The sequence below is a fragment of the Poeciliopsis prolifica genome, unplaced genomic scaffold (genome assembly GCF_027474105.1).
Source record: "Poeciliopsis prolifica strain line A6 unplaced genomic scaffold, Auburn_PproV2 SCAFFOLD016, whole genome shotgun sequence".
Taxonomy (NCBI): Eukaryota; Metazoa; Chordata; class Actinopteri; order Cyprinodontiformes; family Poeciliidae; genus Poeciliopsis; species Poeciliopsis prolifica.
Genome location: NW_026562391.1, coordinates 6,301,149 through 6,314,105, shown reverse-complemented (window position 1 = coordinate 6,314,105; position 12,957 = coordinate 6,301,149). Strand labels below are relative to the sequence as shown.

The 12,957-nt window shown below is 40.2% G+C and overlaps 2 protein-coding genes across 3 annotated transcripts in view; both read right to left on the bottom strand.

Moving 5' to 3' along the window:
- On the bottom strand, positions 1 to 2,476 carry cep20 (centrosomal protein 20). Of its 2 annotated transcripts, none has more exons than XM_055041060.1 (4): positions 2,395 to 2,476; positions 1,168 to 1,365; positions 880 to 964; positions 1 to 280 (listed from the first exon to the last, which is right to left on the bottom strand). In XM_055041060.1, the coding sequence occupies exons 1-4, from the start codon at positions 2,420 to 2,422 to the stop codon at positions 169 to 171; spliced, it is 423 nt and encodes a 140-aa protein (XP_054897035.1). In that variant the 5' UTR covers positions 2,423 to 2,476; the 3' UTR covers positions 1 to 168. The 2 variants fall into 2 exon arrangements, with proteins under 2 accessions (XP_054897035.1, XP_054897036.1); XM_055041061.1 differs by having other exon boundaries at positions 1,168 to 1,354; positions 2,395 to 2,448.
- A 1,212-nt stretch (positions 2,477 to 3,688) lies between these two features.
- Positions 3,689 to 12,957, bottom strand: part of abcc6a (ATP-binding cassette, sub-family C (CFTR/MRP), member 6a) — a 31,655-nt gene continuing 22,386 nt past the window's right edge. Inside the window, exons 14-32 of the mRNA XM_055041059.1 lie at positions 12,626 to 12,772; positions 12,452 to 12,539; positions 11,835 to 11,904; positions 11,626 to 11,752; positions 11,361 to 11,537; positions 10,347 to 10,514; positions 9,966 to 10,149; positions 9,781 to 9,865; positions 9,579 to 9,696; positions 9,274 to 9,481; positions 8,865 to 9,175; positions 8,454 to 8,653; positions 8,136 to 8,262; positions 7,574 to 7,675; positions 7,337 to 7,483; positions 7,081 to 7,239; positions 6,791 to 6,957; positions 6,463 to 6,657; positions 3,689 to 5,060 (exon numbers count right to left, since the gene is read on the bottom strand). Of these exons, the coding sequence (XP_054897034.1) occupies positions 4,952 to 5,060; positions 6,463 to 6,657; positions 6,791 to 6,957; positions 7,081 to 7,239; positions 7,337 to 7,483; positions 7,574 to 7,675; positions 8,136 to 8,262; positions 8,454 to 8,653; positions 8,865 to 9,175; positions 9,274 to 9,481; positions 9,579 to 9,696; positions 9,781 to 9,865; positions 9,966 to 10,149; positions 10,347 to 10,514; positions 11,361 to 11,537; positions 11,626 to 11,752; positions 11,835 to 11,904; positions 12,452 to 12,539; positions 12,626 to 12,772 (2,889 nt within the window). The 3' untranslated portion in view covers positions 3,689 to 4,951. The remainder of the gene's footprint in view (positions 5,061 to 6,462; positions 6,658 to 6,790; positions 6,958 to 7,080; positions 7,240 to 7,336; positions 7,484 to 7,573; positions 7,676 to 8,135; positions 8,263 to 8,453; positions 8,654 to 8,864; positions 9,176 to 9,273; positions 9,482 to 9,578; positions 9,697 to 9,780; positions 9,866 to 9,965; positions 10,150 to 10,346; positions 10,515 to 11,360; positions 11,538 to 11,625; positions 11,753 to 11,834; positions 11,905 to 12,451; positions 12,540 to 12,625; positions 12,773 to 12,957) is intronic.

The window sequence follows — 12,957 nt, the reverse complement described above, 5'->3', positions numbered from 1 at the left end:
TTATAAAATACTTTTTATTCCCTCTTTTAAGCCTTTCATTCTGTAAGTCTTTTACATTGCAAAATAAAATATCAGAAAATAAGTTGTATTCAGGTCGGTGGCGCAGAACTTCTGGGAGAGCCAAAGCATCCTCTAAGTCCGCGAGCTTCGCTGGTCGGCAGCTTAACGTCATGAACCATGTCCAGGAGCTGAGACACTCACAGCAGCACCTCGCAGCAAAACCTTCCCTCTGTTATCACTGCTGTTCAGGAAGTGAGAAACCAGCCCGTACAGCAGAGGTCTATAACATAAGAATAATAAAAACAGCAAATATGTCATCTTTTTTTCCCCCACTTTCTTCATAATTTCAACTATAAGGTTGCCAGAACCCAGATGCTGTTCTGGGTCAGTATAATGTGATTTAGTGGGCGAGCAAATGCCTTAAAAGTAAAAGACACAGACATCAAACTTTAAAGCCAAACCCTGATCTGAAACATAGAAATATAATTTACTGCTAAACTTAACTCACTTCACATCATCACATTGATCGAGGTTCACTGAGATCTAAAAACTGCTAAGATTTCCCCTAGTATTTTCAAGTAAGTACGTTGTACAAACAAACAGGTATTTAAGGAATTGCATGAATAATAAACTATGCTAACTAAATATTTTTGGTTACAGCACAAAAGATAAAAATTCGTCCTCAGACTGACTGGATTGTTGAACAAAACCAGAGTTAAATAAAATCAGTTACATTTTCTTATTTTAAAAATACTGCAGAAAGTTTGTAAAACTCTGGTATTTCCATTTAAAATTATACACTGTGAGGACATCATTGTGTTTGTACCAAGTTCGCACCAGACTGTGCTGAGATTTTTCAAATACAGACTCAACCCTTACACAGATTTGGAGCTTGCATCCTCCGAGACTCTAAGCTCAGTGGCCAAAAACTGTCTGTCCAAGGGAGTTTCAGGTTGGCCCGACTCTGTGAAAGCAAACATTGGAGAGAAGTAGATCGTTGGTGTGAAATCAGAGCAAGTTAACATAACAGAAAGTGAAATCTGAAAGGAACGTACAAATTTTTTAGGTGAAAATGCTGATGGGTTCATGACAACGCGTGTGCTTGATCTCGACACAATTAGCTTGGGTTTGTATTGAAATTCTTGTCACTTTGATGGACTTACCCACCTGCTGTGAGCACTGAAGCTGTGTGCCTGTACTTGTTGAACTCCAGGTATTCCCGGATGAGCTCGTTTATGAGCAGGTTTTCATGGGACAATGACGGCCGCGCTTCCTGCTGCTCATCCAGGGCGCTGAACACCTCCGCTCGGATCCGAGCCTTCAGCTGGCCCATTACGCCACGGGACTCCAGTGTCTGCCTCACAGCTGAAAGGTTCAGTCTCTCTCTGAATTATGATTCCCTTCCCATTCAAATGCAATTTAAACTGGCATACAAGTAGGAAAAGGTGACTGGATGCCAAAGTCGCTTTAAAATCAAAGATTTATCTATTTTTTTATTGCAATAAAAAAATAAAATCAGTCACCATCTGTACTGTAAATAACATTACTGTGGTATAAAATAACTTTCTAGAGGTTTTACTTCTTAAGTATTATAGTACATGAAACAGCTTGTTAAAGAGGCAAAATACGTTCAAAAAAAGGGATGAAAAGACTACATATTTCCATATCATAACTCCATACTTTTTCACACTCAAATTTCCAGTTTTTCAACCCATTTAAAAAAATATTTACTACTGATGTGCTGCAAATATTTCTAGTCATCAGCTTTAAACATAGAACCAGTCAAAGCTGCAGGAATGAATGGACGGAAGAACGGATAAGAAACAATAATACAATCTGAAAACACCAACATGTTGTTTTCTTGTGTAAAACACTGAAAATGATGTGCGGCAGATGCTAAACATTCATTCAAATATTATTGAATGGAGGTTCAGATTTTCAGTTCTTGTTAAATACGACTTATAAAGATGGGAATATGACCATAAGCCAGTTTTATCTCGAAAGAGAGCGTCATACTTCTACTTCTAGTTTTAATACTCAAATTTCCCCCGGAAACAAAAGGTCATTGACGTTAGCTAACTAGCTCGTTGCTATCTAGTATCTGTAAACTAACAGGAACTCGAGGCAAACAATACAGGTTTTAGACTGGAGGTTTAATGCTTGAAATATAAATACAATACAGAAGAGACTATCGTTCACCAAGGCCTTTCAGTAACTGTGAACTCGAGGCTGAAATGTCCACGAATCGATGGGTAAAACAGAGCTTCCGGTTGGTTCCGACGCTGGCTAAACCAGTCCTAGGACGAGTCATGCTGAGTTCACGACACAACTAGGTTTCATTCATAATTTTAGGTCTAAAATAAATAGGGAAGTTGACTAAAAGACAGCACCTACCATCCTTCAACTCAGAGATGGTCGCCATTGTAACGAGCGTAAACAAACCCTGGAACAACGGTTGGCTGTGCAAACATCTGCCACCTAGCGGCCAAGTTTTATATCTACAACAGTGACTCGAATGACTACAAAACAATGAACCCGATGCAGCTATGTGAGGTAATTATTTGCCTTACGTAACTGGATATAGGACACAAAATAAACAAAAAATAAAAGTTCTAAGAATATATATTTTGAGTTTGTTTATTCTTTTCAAGCTCACCTGGTTTGTAAGAGGGATGTTCCACAATTGTTGGCAACATTAAAAACATATATATATATATATATATATATATATATATATATATATATATATATATATATATATATATATATATATATATATATATATATATATATATATATATATATATATATATATACACTCCTCCATCAGTTTTTGGACATACTTTTGAGAGGGTTTCTTGGAATTTAAATGTCTTTCAAACTGTGACTGAAAAACATGTTACAACAATTATGAAGACATTGTTTCTTTGTTCTTTTTCCTGCGGATTCACTTTATTAACCTTTACTCGGTGCTTTTTACCCGTCTTTATTGTCATTCATCATAATTCATCGTGTGTGTGTGTGTGTGTGTGTGTGTGTGTGTGTGTGTGTGTGTGTGTGTGTGTGTGTGCGTGCATTGTCAGACCTTTGAAGAGAGGCTCAAACTGTCTTTGAAGGCATTTTTTTGCCAATACCTATTTGTCTTATTTTTGTGTGTTATTCTTTTTTGTGGGACTTTAGGAATTTTTGAGCAATAAATGTGGTCAGTTATTGTTTTTATTTTCTGAGCCTTTTTGGTGATTTTATGTGAAACATTTTGGCATTGAAAGTAGGTCTGCTACTTTGTGGTCTTTTGGATTTCCAAATTTACTTTTGGTGCTATTTTTTTATTATTTCTGTGGAATATAGATATGGTAACTAACTTTGAGCATCATGTCGGGTGAAGCAGGTCAGTCTTGAGCATCCATCAGAATAATAATCTTAAACCTTCACAGAATGGTTTTGTTCAAAGCCATATTCTTGTGTTAGAATGACCTAAACAAGCACATGAAGTCTATATAATGTAAACACACGAAGGTTCTCTGTTGAAACATGACAATGTTTCCACGGTGAACCTTGACCCGTTTACATCTGAAACATACGTTTTTTTTATATTCTCCTTGAATAAAACTCAATGAGAATAAATAGATTTGTGAAGCTCTGCAAGTTGGTTGGACGGATTAAAAAAAAAACTGAGTCAGACATCACAACATATTCAAATAAACTTTATTATCCAGCATTATATAGAACACAACAGTACATTAAAGATCAGTGAAAATAAACAAGCTTCTTATAAAAAGTATAAATATAATATATTCCTCAGAATTTTAAGGACAACTAAAACATTTCGACGAACAACATAAATAAACAGTTGGGCTTCTCTTAAAACACATTGTCTAAACCAGTAAGACAAAAACAGTAAAGGCTTCTTCTCTTTTCAAAGTTCATAGGGTTCTTTCCTTGAATCAACACTTGTGTGGACAATTTACAGTCCGTCATGTCAGCACCTTGAGAAAAATACTGTTTTTTTGTCGTTCTCTGTGTATGGTATGGCCTGAGTTTGTGTGGCGTAGGCAGTGACTATCCCGTAGAGATGTGTCACCATTGTTTTAAAGAGGCATTCTCTTCATTCATGGTGGTTTTCACTACCGGTTTCAGGTTAAGTCTGACAACAAGGTCTGTTGCCTTTTTTATGTGTTTACATTGACAGAAATAAACTACCAGCCGCAACATAGTTGGACCACAGCTAATGTCTTGGCTTACTTCACTGTCTTCCCCCCCCCCCGTCTCCCTGACATATAAAATGAAAACAGCCTCAAGTTTTGAATTTTGAAGCCTATGAAAACCCCATAACCCTCAGCTTCGCAAGCATAAACCTTGCAAAGGTTTATGTATCAGAATATTTCCCCATCCCAATCTCTAAGAGAAAAAGACAAAAATATAGACTTCTGACAGTTTGCAAGTACAAAAGTGCCTCTTTTTTGGTATAGAAGGCTAAAAAGAATGAGTAAACATCAATGTCTTCGCCTGAGACAACATCAATAAATGTCTTGTGCTTTAAAACACAAAAACTACACAAATAATACATCTCCCATCCTTAAAGAGAATGAAAATCATAAAAAAATTGTGGTACTCTTCAAGCCTTTGGCTTCTAAACCTTCACTTCCCTATGTACATTTTGTTGTAGCTTTAGGACTCAACAATCCTCCAGAGCTGTGGTTTGATTGTCCATCCTCTGAGGTTAACAAAAGTCTTTTCCTGAATTTGAACAAGGTGTCTTAGGGTTTTTAAAATGGTAAAACAAATATTAAAGGGACTATGTCAGCAGCTGCTCATGAGATTCATCGACAATGCCCTTGCTGGAATAGTTTGGAGATGCCACAAAGCTTGGAAGGGCAGGATTTCATGTTTGCACAAAAAATAGGTCCCACATCTGTACGTCAAGGCCATCAGTTCAATGGTACGAGGAGACCTAAACCAGTCCAGCCTCCAGGCACATTCGGTAAAACTGTCCCCGCTGTGAGATGAGGTTGGCTGGAGAGTCCATCTCAGAAATGTGGCCTCTGTCCATGACAATCACCCTGCAAAAACAGAGATGCAGATTTAGATTATGAATGTCTACATTTACAGACTCAATAAATGATGTTGCACAGTTAAGTCAACTTCTGAGCAGGTCATACACACAATCTTGAATTCAACTAGCATCACAACCACCACTAGAAGTCTTTGTATGTGCACATTTTTTAGAAAGTCTTATGATTTGCTTTGTCTTCTTATATATGGCTCATTCAGTCAATAAACACTAAAATACAAATAAACTAGGTCTCCCAGTATTTTCGTTAGGAAGCCAAGCCTTCCCTCGCAAGTTCGTTCCTGAACACAGATCTGCTGGCGTACTTTCTTTCTCATGCCACACTATTCCAATAAACATAGGCTCTAAACAAACCCAGTTGCTTGGGTCACTGCCCAGTAGAACATACCAACCACACTGAGAAAACTCTAGGCTTAGAGTTTGGAGTTTGCCAAAACCAGCAAGTTTCACATCACTTTTAGTATTTAGATTCATATTTTTCTCATTTAAAGGCTATGCACCCTCCTGTGCCGAGCCGTCACTGATCTTTGTACAGTAAATGGCCTTTGATTTCTCTGATTGACTTCAAACTTGGGGGGAATTTAATAAATATAATGTCAAAATTGAACTCATTGGGTAAGTTTTAGTTTAAAGGTCAGCTTTTAATTTTTTCCCTCATAAGCCAGTCCCACTTTGGCATTTATTTTCAAATGGCAAATATATCCTCAGGTTATTACTCTGACTGACTGAAAGGACTGCAGTGAAAATTCATCCCATCTACTTTGTAATACACAATTCACTACCCTATAGCGCCCTCTGCTGTTAAATGTTTTCAGACTCAACATCACATTTCCTGATCTGCTCTGTAAATGAATTTCATTCAAGTATGTATAACTATAATTGAGATATTAATCTTTCAGTAGAGAGCAATAAGGCTTTGTTTGTACATAGCAGAGACACTTACAAAAATCACTAAGATTTGACAGTACATCAAACACAGACTTAGCCCATGTTTGATGCCAGATAGCATCACAAACACTGTTAATCCTTAAAACCAATAGGAAATACATTTCAATCAAATCCTGTTTGCTATTATTTTACCCAGATTGGCTAAAATAAAAAATAAAACAACTTACTGGGGACTAAACCTACATTTTCTCCAAAATCTGTTTATAAAATATTAATTGCTTCCTCTAACTACTTTGATGATTGTGGCAAATCTTTTAAAATAGAAGCTGTAGCTTCAATATTTACATGTGTATCTAATAGCTAAAGTTTTCTATCGAAAACATTCAATGTGTTTAATCTGTCTGCAGATATTTCCCTCCGTCATTTTACCAGCACTTGAGAGAAACAATTCACACCTTAATATAAATTGGTTTTCACAGACTCTGAATACTGAGGTGGTGTACCTTGTGTAGTCCATGATAGTGTTAAGTCGGTGAGCAATGGTCAGCACAGTGCAGTGCTCAAACTGTGTGCGGATTGTCGACTGAATGAGAGTGTCCGTTTCCAGATCCACAGCAGCCGTTGCTTCATCCAAAACCAGGATCTTGGTTTTCCGCAGCAAGGCCCTGGCCAGGCAGACTAGCTGGCGCTGACCCAAGCTACACAGAAAACGTGGAGACACGCAATTATATTCAAGATGTCTTCATAGTAGCTCCTATGGGACTCGTGTAAAAAGAACATCTGGTGCCGCAGCTCCGTTGCAAAATATCATACGGATATAGAAATGTTTACCTGAGGTTTTCGCCTCCTTCTGAGCATTCGTAGTTGAGTTTATCAGGCAGATTAGACACAAATGTCTTGAGGTGAGCAAGCTCCAGAGAGCTCCAAATTTCTTCATCTGTGTAGGTGTCGAAGGGGTCCAGGTTCATCCTGAGGGAGCCTGAGAAAAGCACGGGATCCTGTGAAGGGGAACAGAAGAAACTATTATTGTAAACAGTTTATCTAACCCTAAAGGAAGATGTGTGGCTACGGCAGTTTACATGATAAAAGGCATAACTTAGTTTCCATCTGTGCTACTTCACCTGAGGAATAATTGTGATGCGAGATCTGAGGTCATGGAGTCCAATGTCAGCAATATTCACTCCGTCAATGAAGATCTTTCCCTTTGCAGCCTCGAGGATCCTAAAGATTCCCAGTGCAAGTGAGGACTTCCCAGCTCCTGTTCTACCCACAATTCCAACCTAATAAACAAACATTTCTGAAAGTCAATACAGGAACACTTTGCAATCCAACGTTTTAAAACGTGTTAGTGATTACAAATAACAGATGATAAATCACCTTCTCTTTTGGGTTAATATGCAGCGTAATGTCTTTTAGAGCGAGCTCCAGGCCTTTCCTGTACTGCAGCCCGTAGTCCTGTAACTCAATGGTGCCGCTCTGGGGCCAAGCCACAGGCAAAGAGCTGCCCTCTGTACTCCAGCTGGCCTGTAAGAGACAGTAGCAAAGGGTGAGTTGAGATCAAGACGAGTCCCTGTGGTGTTCTGCTGAGCGTTTGCTTGTAACTGGAGCACCGACCTCTTTGGGAGTATCAGCATACTCATTGACTCTCTCCACAGAAACGATGTTATTTTCCACGTCCGTCCAGGACCGTACGATCCAGCTGAGGATTCCCGTCACCTGCAACACAGTACAGTGTGGTTTACTTCACTTGCAGTATCCAGTTACTGACTAAGCAAACCAGTGAATTTTTCATGTTTTCTAAGCTAACTGGCACTGAGTTGCACATTAAAAGGGCTGTGCTTGCTTCTGCCAGGTTCTAATGTTCTTTATGAATTTTGGATAGAATGTTCGCCGCTGTGCAAAAGTATAAAGTAACCTCTGCCTACAAAGAGCCAACACTTTTTGCAATCTTTGGTGGGTGGTCTGGCTTAATATTTCTTCAGGTTTTTGGATATCTTCGACAGTTTTCTTCAGGATTTTGTTGCCGTTTCCCTCATTTTCTTTCTACTACCCGTCATTACCTTTGCAAGATCTTCCAAAAGCCTGAAGAAAAACTGAATTAACACCACTTTTAAAGATAATGAGGAAAACCCTTTTGAGACCTCTTTTCTATGTGTGTGAAGATATAATATCCTACCTGGAGAGAATGTGACACAGCCAAACCGACAATGCCTGGACTCAGAGTGCTTCTCCCCATCACAGAAAGAATGGCAGCAGCAAGGACCACAATGTTACCCACAAACTCCAGATTGACCGCCAACCACCTATGAACGTAATAATGATTTAGCACTGGTCAGAAAAGATTTGCTACCTGCCAATTCTACAGGAGGCAATATGAAACTAAACACTTTTGGTATTTACATTAACATTTTATTAAGTACGCTGAAAGTCATATTTCCTCTGTGCGGCAATCAAACTCTGACAAGCCTTTGACCAAAGACACAAATCTGCTCACCGAGTGGCGACAAAGCGGGGAAAGTAGGAGGTTTGATTGAAGTCGACCCTCTCATTAGCCTGCAGAATGAACCTGGGCTGCTCCCCGAAGGCCCGGATCACGCTGGCACCCTGCACAGTCTCATTGAAGTGGGTGTAGATGGGCGAGCGACTCACAGCCTCCAGCCGGCGCAGCTGACAGGATGTGGCGACGTAGAAGCTCTGTGGGCCCACAGTGGAAAAGTAAAACACCAGCTTTCACAGGCTCAACAAAAAGGAGCACAGAGGGCTTTCCCATAATTCAAAATGAATACGAGTTAAATTTATGTCAGCAGAGTTAATTTTGGACCCCAGAGCATTCCAATAACACACAGCAACGAAATTCAGATTTTACTTCTAAAGACGTATTTGCGGGAATTATTGCCGCATGTACCTGGACGAAGGCGTAAAGGAAAGCAAGAGGCAGGATGATCACAGCTGCAAAGGGCGTCGCCATCAGCACAATGATGCAGACTTCCAGAAGTTTAAAGACATAGCTCAGCATCATTTTCAAGCCTTCAGGGACCATGCAGTCGATGGCATCGATCTCTTTAGCAAAGCGGTTCAGGAGGTTGCCACTGGGCGTGCTCTCGAAAAACGACATTGGAGAGCGAAGAACGTTAACCAGCAGGTCCGTGTGCAGCTGCCTGGAAGCAATAATGCCGCAGATGGAGATGGCAACAGTGGTACCAAAGATGGCAATTCCTAAAGCATCGTGAGAGAAGAAGATTATTAATATTATTAAGTCGCCAACAACCAGTAGACATAGAATTAATGTTGGAACATTGAACCAACTTACTGACCTTGCACAAATCCCAGAGCCCCAAACACGGACAGTTTAAGATCTGTATCAATTTGTGTGCCATTAACAACTGGATCATCAGCCCACATGCTAAGCCAGTAGTTGTAGGCCAGAGAGGCGCCCTGCTGGAAGGCGTAAAGGAAGACGATGAGAATAATGATGGCCAACCCGATGGTCTTGAAGTACTTCTTGTACAACTCCAACCTCACCTGTAACAGAAATAGACAAGAAAAGACAAATGAGTCAGGCCCAGTCACACTCATCTTATGCTAAGATGTTGACCAACCAGGGTGTTTTATGACTTACTCGTCCAGTGCGAGCTTTGTCCACCTCAGTCAGCTTCCCCAAGTCCTCTGGTATCTGATCTTGGTCAGTTTCAGATACAGGCTCCATATTTTGCAGGTTGGTATTAGTGGTGTCTCCCCTGAATGACAAGGACAGGTCAGAGGTCAGTTTCAGTAAGAATGTTCCCAGGATTTCAGTTCATTCCTGTTTTGTTTTTGCATACCCGATTAGCTGCTCTTGTGACAAGTCTCTAGAAAAAGGCATGAAGTCAACCATGCTGAGTCGAGCGTTGGATCTCCTGGAGCCAGCTGTAAAAAAGTACTTGTGTTTAAAGACTGCTTATGACTTGATTACTGGAGAAAAAAAAACCCAACGCATAATTAATCTATCGCTAAAATGCATCTGCACCTCTCTGTATGACGCTCTCTTTCCGTTCTGTGCTCGCAAAAGTGTGAATGAAGTCTGCAAAAGCGCCGTGGCGGCTGAGCAGCTCCTGGTAAGAGCCGCTTTCTGTGATTTCTCCGTCCGCCAGAACGAGGATGAGGTCAGCCTGTGGCAGGAAGCTCATACCATGGGTCACAAGTATGCGGGTCTGTTAAGTACACCACAACGGCAAGAAAAAGAAAAAAAATATGTGAGCACAATCCAGCGCTATTCTCAGCCGAAAAAACAAAAGACTCAGCAAAGTGGTGGTTTCCAGTTTGTGGCAATAACGGCATAAAATTGTTGGTTTAGGTGTAAAACTGTGCTTTTATGTTTGTAGACATTTTTTTCATTGTCTGTAGTTACCTTGTCTCTAAGGACTCCTTTTGGCCCGATGACTCTGTCAAAGATGTGTTGACCCACATGAGCGTCAACAGCAGAAAGCGGATCGTCCAGCAGGTATACGTCGGCCTTTCTGTAGACAGCTCTGGCCAGACTCACCCTCTGCTTTTGTCCCCCTGACAGGTTAAGTCCCTGAATTAGAAATAACAATAACAAAAAAAAAAACATTGATGAAGATTTCAAAAAAATTCAACTGCATGTTGGAATATTTCAACATATTTCTTCATGTCGGAATATGAAGGCGCCACAATATTTCTTGCCTAAGTAATCTGTCTTGCAAAGGACTTTCCAGCTGCTGTCAGCATGTGATTTTTTCTGGTGAAGTAAGTGTAAGTTAAAATTATGAGCCCCAGAAATGATGGCGAGTGCTTCAAGCTCAACACCCTGTACCCATTGTACTTTTGAAACTCTGAGTTTGACATAAGAAAGTATGCTGGAAGAAGTCCCTTTGGGTAACTGAAGAGACCACAAAGTTGGCTGGTTGACAACAATAAAAGCGTTAATCTATCTTAGGTTAGAAATAAGAAAAGATGGGAAAGTGCCATCACTTCAGATGTTTTACTAACATTGAGACTATACTGGTGTCAAAGCTAAACTTATTGTCTGCTTTGATGATGAACCAAAAGACTATTTTTCTTGGACTGGATGAATTTACAGAAACAAATTAAAAGTTAAGTTCCAGCTACAATGAGAATATTGCATTTAAAAAAAAAATATTCTCCCTTTTGATGTTACATGTTTTTGTATGGGGTACCACTTTAGATTTAGAAAATTAGAAAGACTTCAAAAGCACAAAAACTGCACTCATCAAACTCGGACTGAGTGTTTCTTCACTGACGACATTTTCCTAGAAACACACGTCAGTATTTGAGAAATCTTAGTTCTACTTAAGAAAAAAAATAGCTTGAACTCAATATAAAGTATCAAATAATTAGTACCAGTAAGAAGAAATATATATATTTTGTAGGCATTTTGTACCTTTTCTCCAATTTCTGTAGCATCTCCAGCAGGTAAGATGTCCAGGTCAGGCAGTAGGGCACAGGCCTCCAGCACACGCTGGTACCATGTTTTCAACTTGTCACGGCCAAATAATATGTTGTCTTGGACTGTGGCGTTCTGGATCCAGGCCTGCTGAGGTACGTATGCTACGCTGCCCTGCATGAACAAATGCAGAAACAGTCAATATTTGTTAAAACCGCAGGCTATGAATAGATTTGTCTGCCACAGAACATTAGCTGTGTACCTTGACAGTGACTTGGCCACTTCTTTTCTCTGTTTCACCGAGCATAGCAGACAACAAAGAGGACTTTCCACTGCCCACATGTCCAACCACAGCAACAAGGGAGCCTCGTGGCACACGAACATTTATTCTGCCAATAAAACAGGGGAATTTCTCTGTGAGACTCCAATGATTTTACCACAAGGATTTTATTTTCATCCTTTGATTCATACCGTTTGAGGCATGGAGGACTTTCTGGAGTCCAGCTGAAAGTGCCAGCCTCTATCATCACATCTTCGCCGTCTAAACAAGGAGAGAAGAATCAACTAAAATTACCAAAAAAAAAAACCTGCAATAAAAGGGATGTGTTCTTTTAAACTGCGCAACAAATGTTCCCCAAAAAAGCAGCTTCCCCCTTGAAGTTTCTCATCAGTGTGCTGTCTGGGCATAATTACAAGTGAATTTTCTTAATCAGGCAAATTACAGGGAGCCGTTGTCTTTTCACAAGCCGTCTCAGGAAGTGTTGACAGATCTTAGACAGTGAACTACAGTATTCGTTCTTTTTAGTCCTCGATGAATCATATGTCTGAATTTACGCTGTGATTTAAGTTTAACCACTAAATGGGAATATCCTATAATTACCCCATCTTCCAGTCAGCCGGGGACTCAGGAAGTGACAGTGCATATGATCCATACAAGGCTGTGGTACTCCACAGTTATAAACAACATGATCCGTCTGGCTTGTTTTTGTATTGATTACGTCACTTTAGGCAGAGTGGGAGCCCTTTGCATTAAGCCTCATAGGACGACTTGTTGATTCGTTGGGTGGTTTAGTGGTGGTAGTTCTTACCGGGGCTCAGCGGAGCCTTTGACACATTGTCCACCCTCAGTTCCTCTGAGCACAGGTACTTTCCCAGGCGCCTCAATGAAACTAGAGCCTGAAACATCAACATTTGAGAAATATGAGAGAAATGCCAAGACAACTCGGAGCAATCACGCGCACCAAAGGAAAAGAAGCACCCACCTGCATAGTTGTGCTAATTGCAAATGGTAGCTGGCTAAGTGGAGTCTTCAAGATGTTGATCAGCGCCATGGAGACAAAGACCTTCTGTGCATCCAGGACGTTTCTGTCGTCCAGCGTCACATAGACTCCAAACATGGCAAAGGCGATCTTTGAAAAGACCAGGAGAGACCGTTATCTCTACACATCTTTGAAATGTTTAAAGCTGCATGAATTACGATCATTCGGACATCTTTGAGGACGAGCTGAGGCTCGATGTAATTTCATCTTATTGTCAGCACACTGTATCCCACAGTGAGATTAAAGCCACAGACAGCACTTTTGTCAACTTTCAG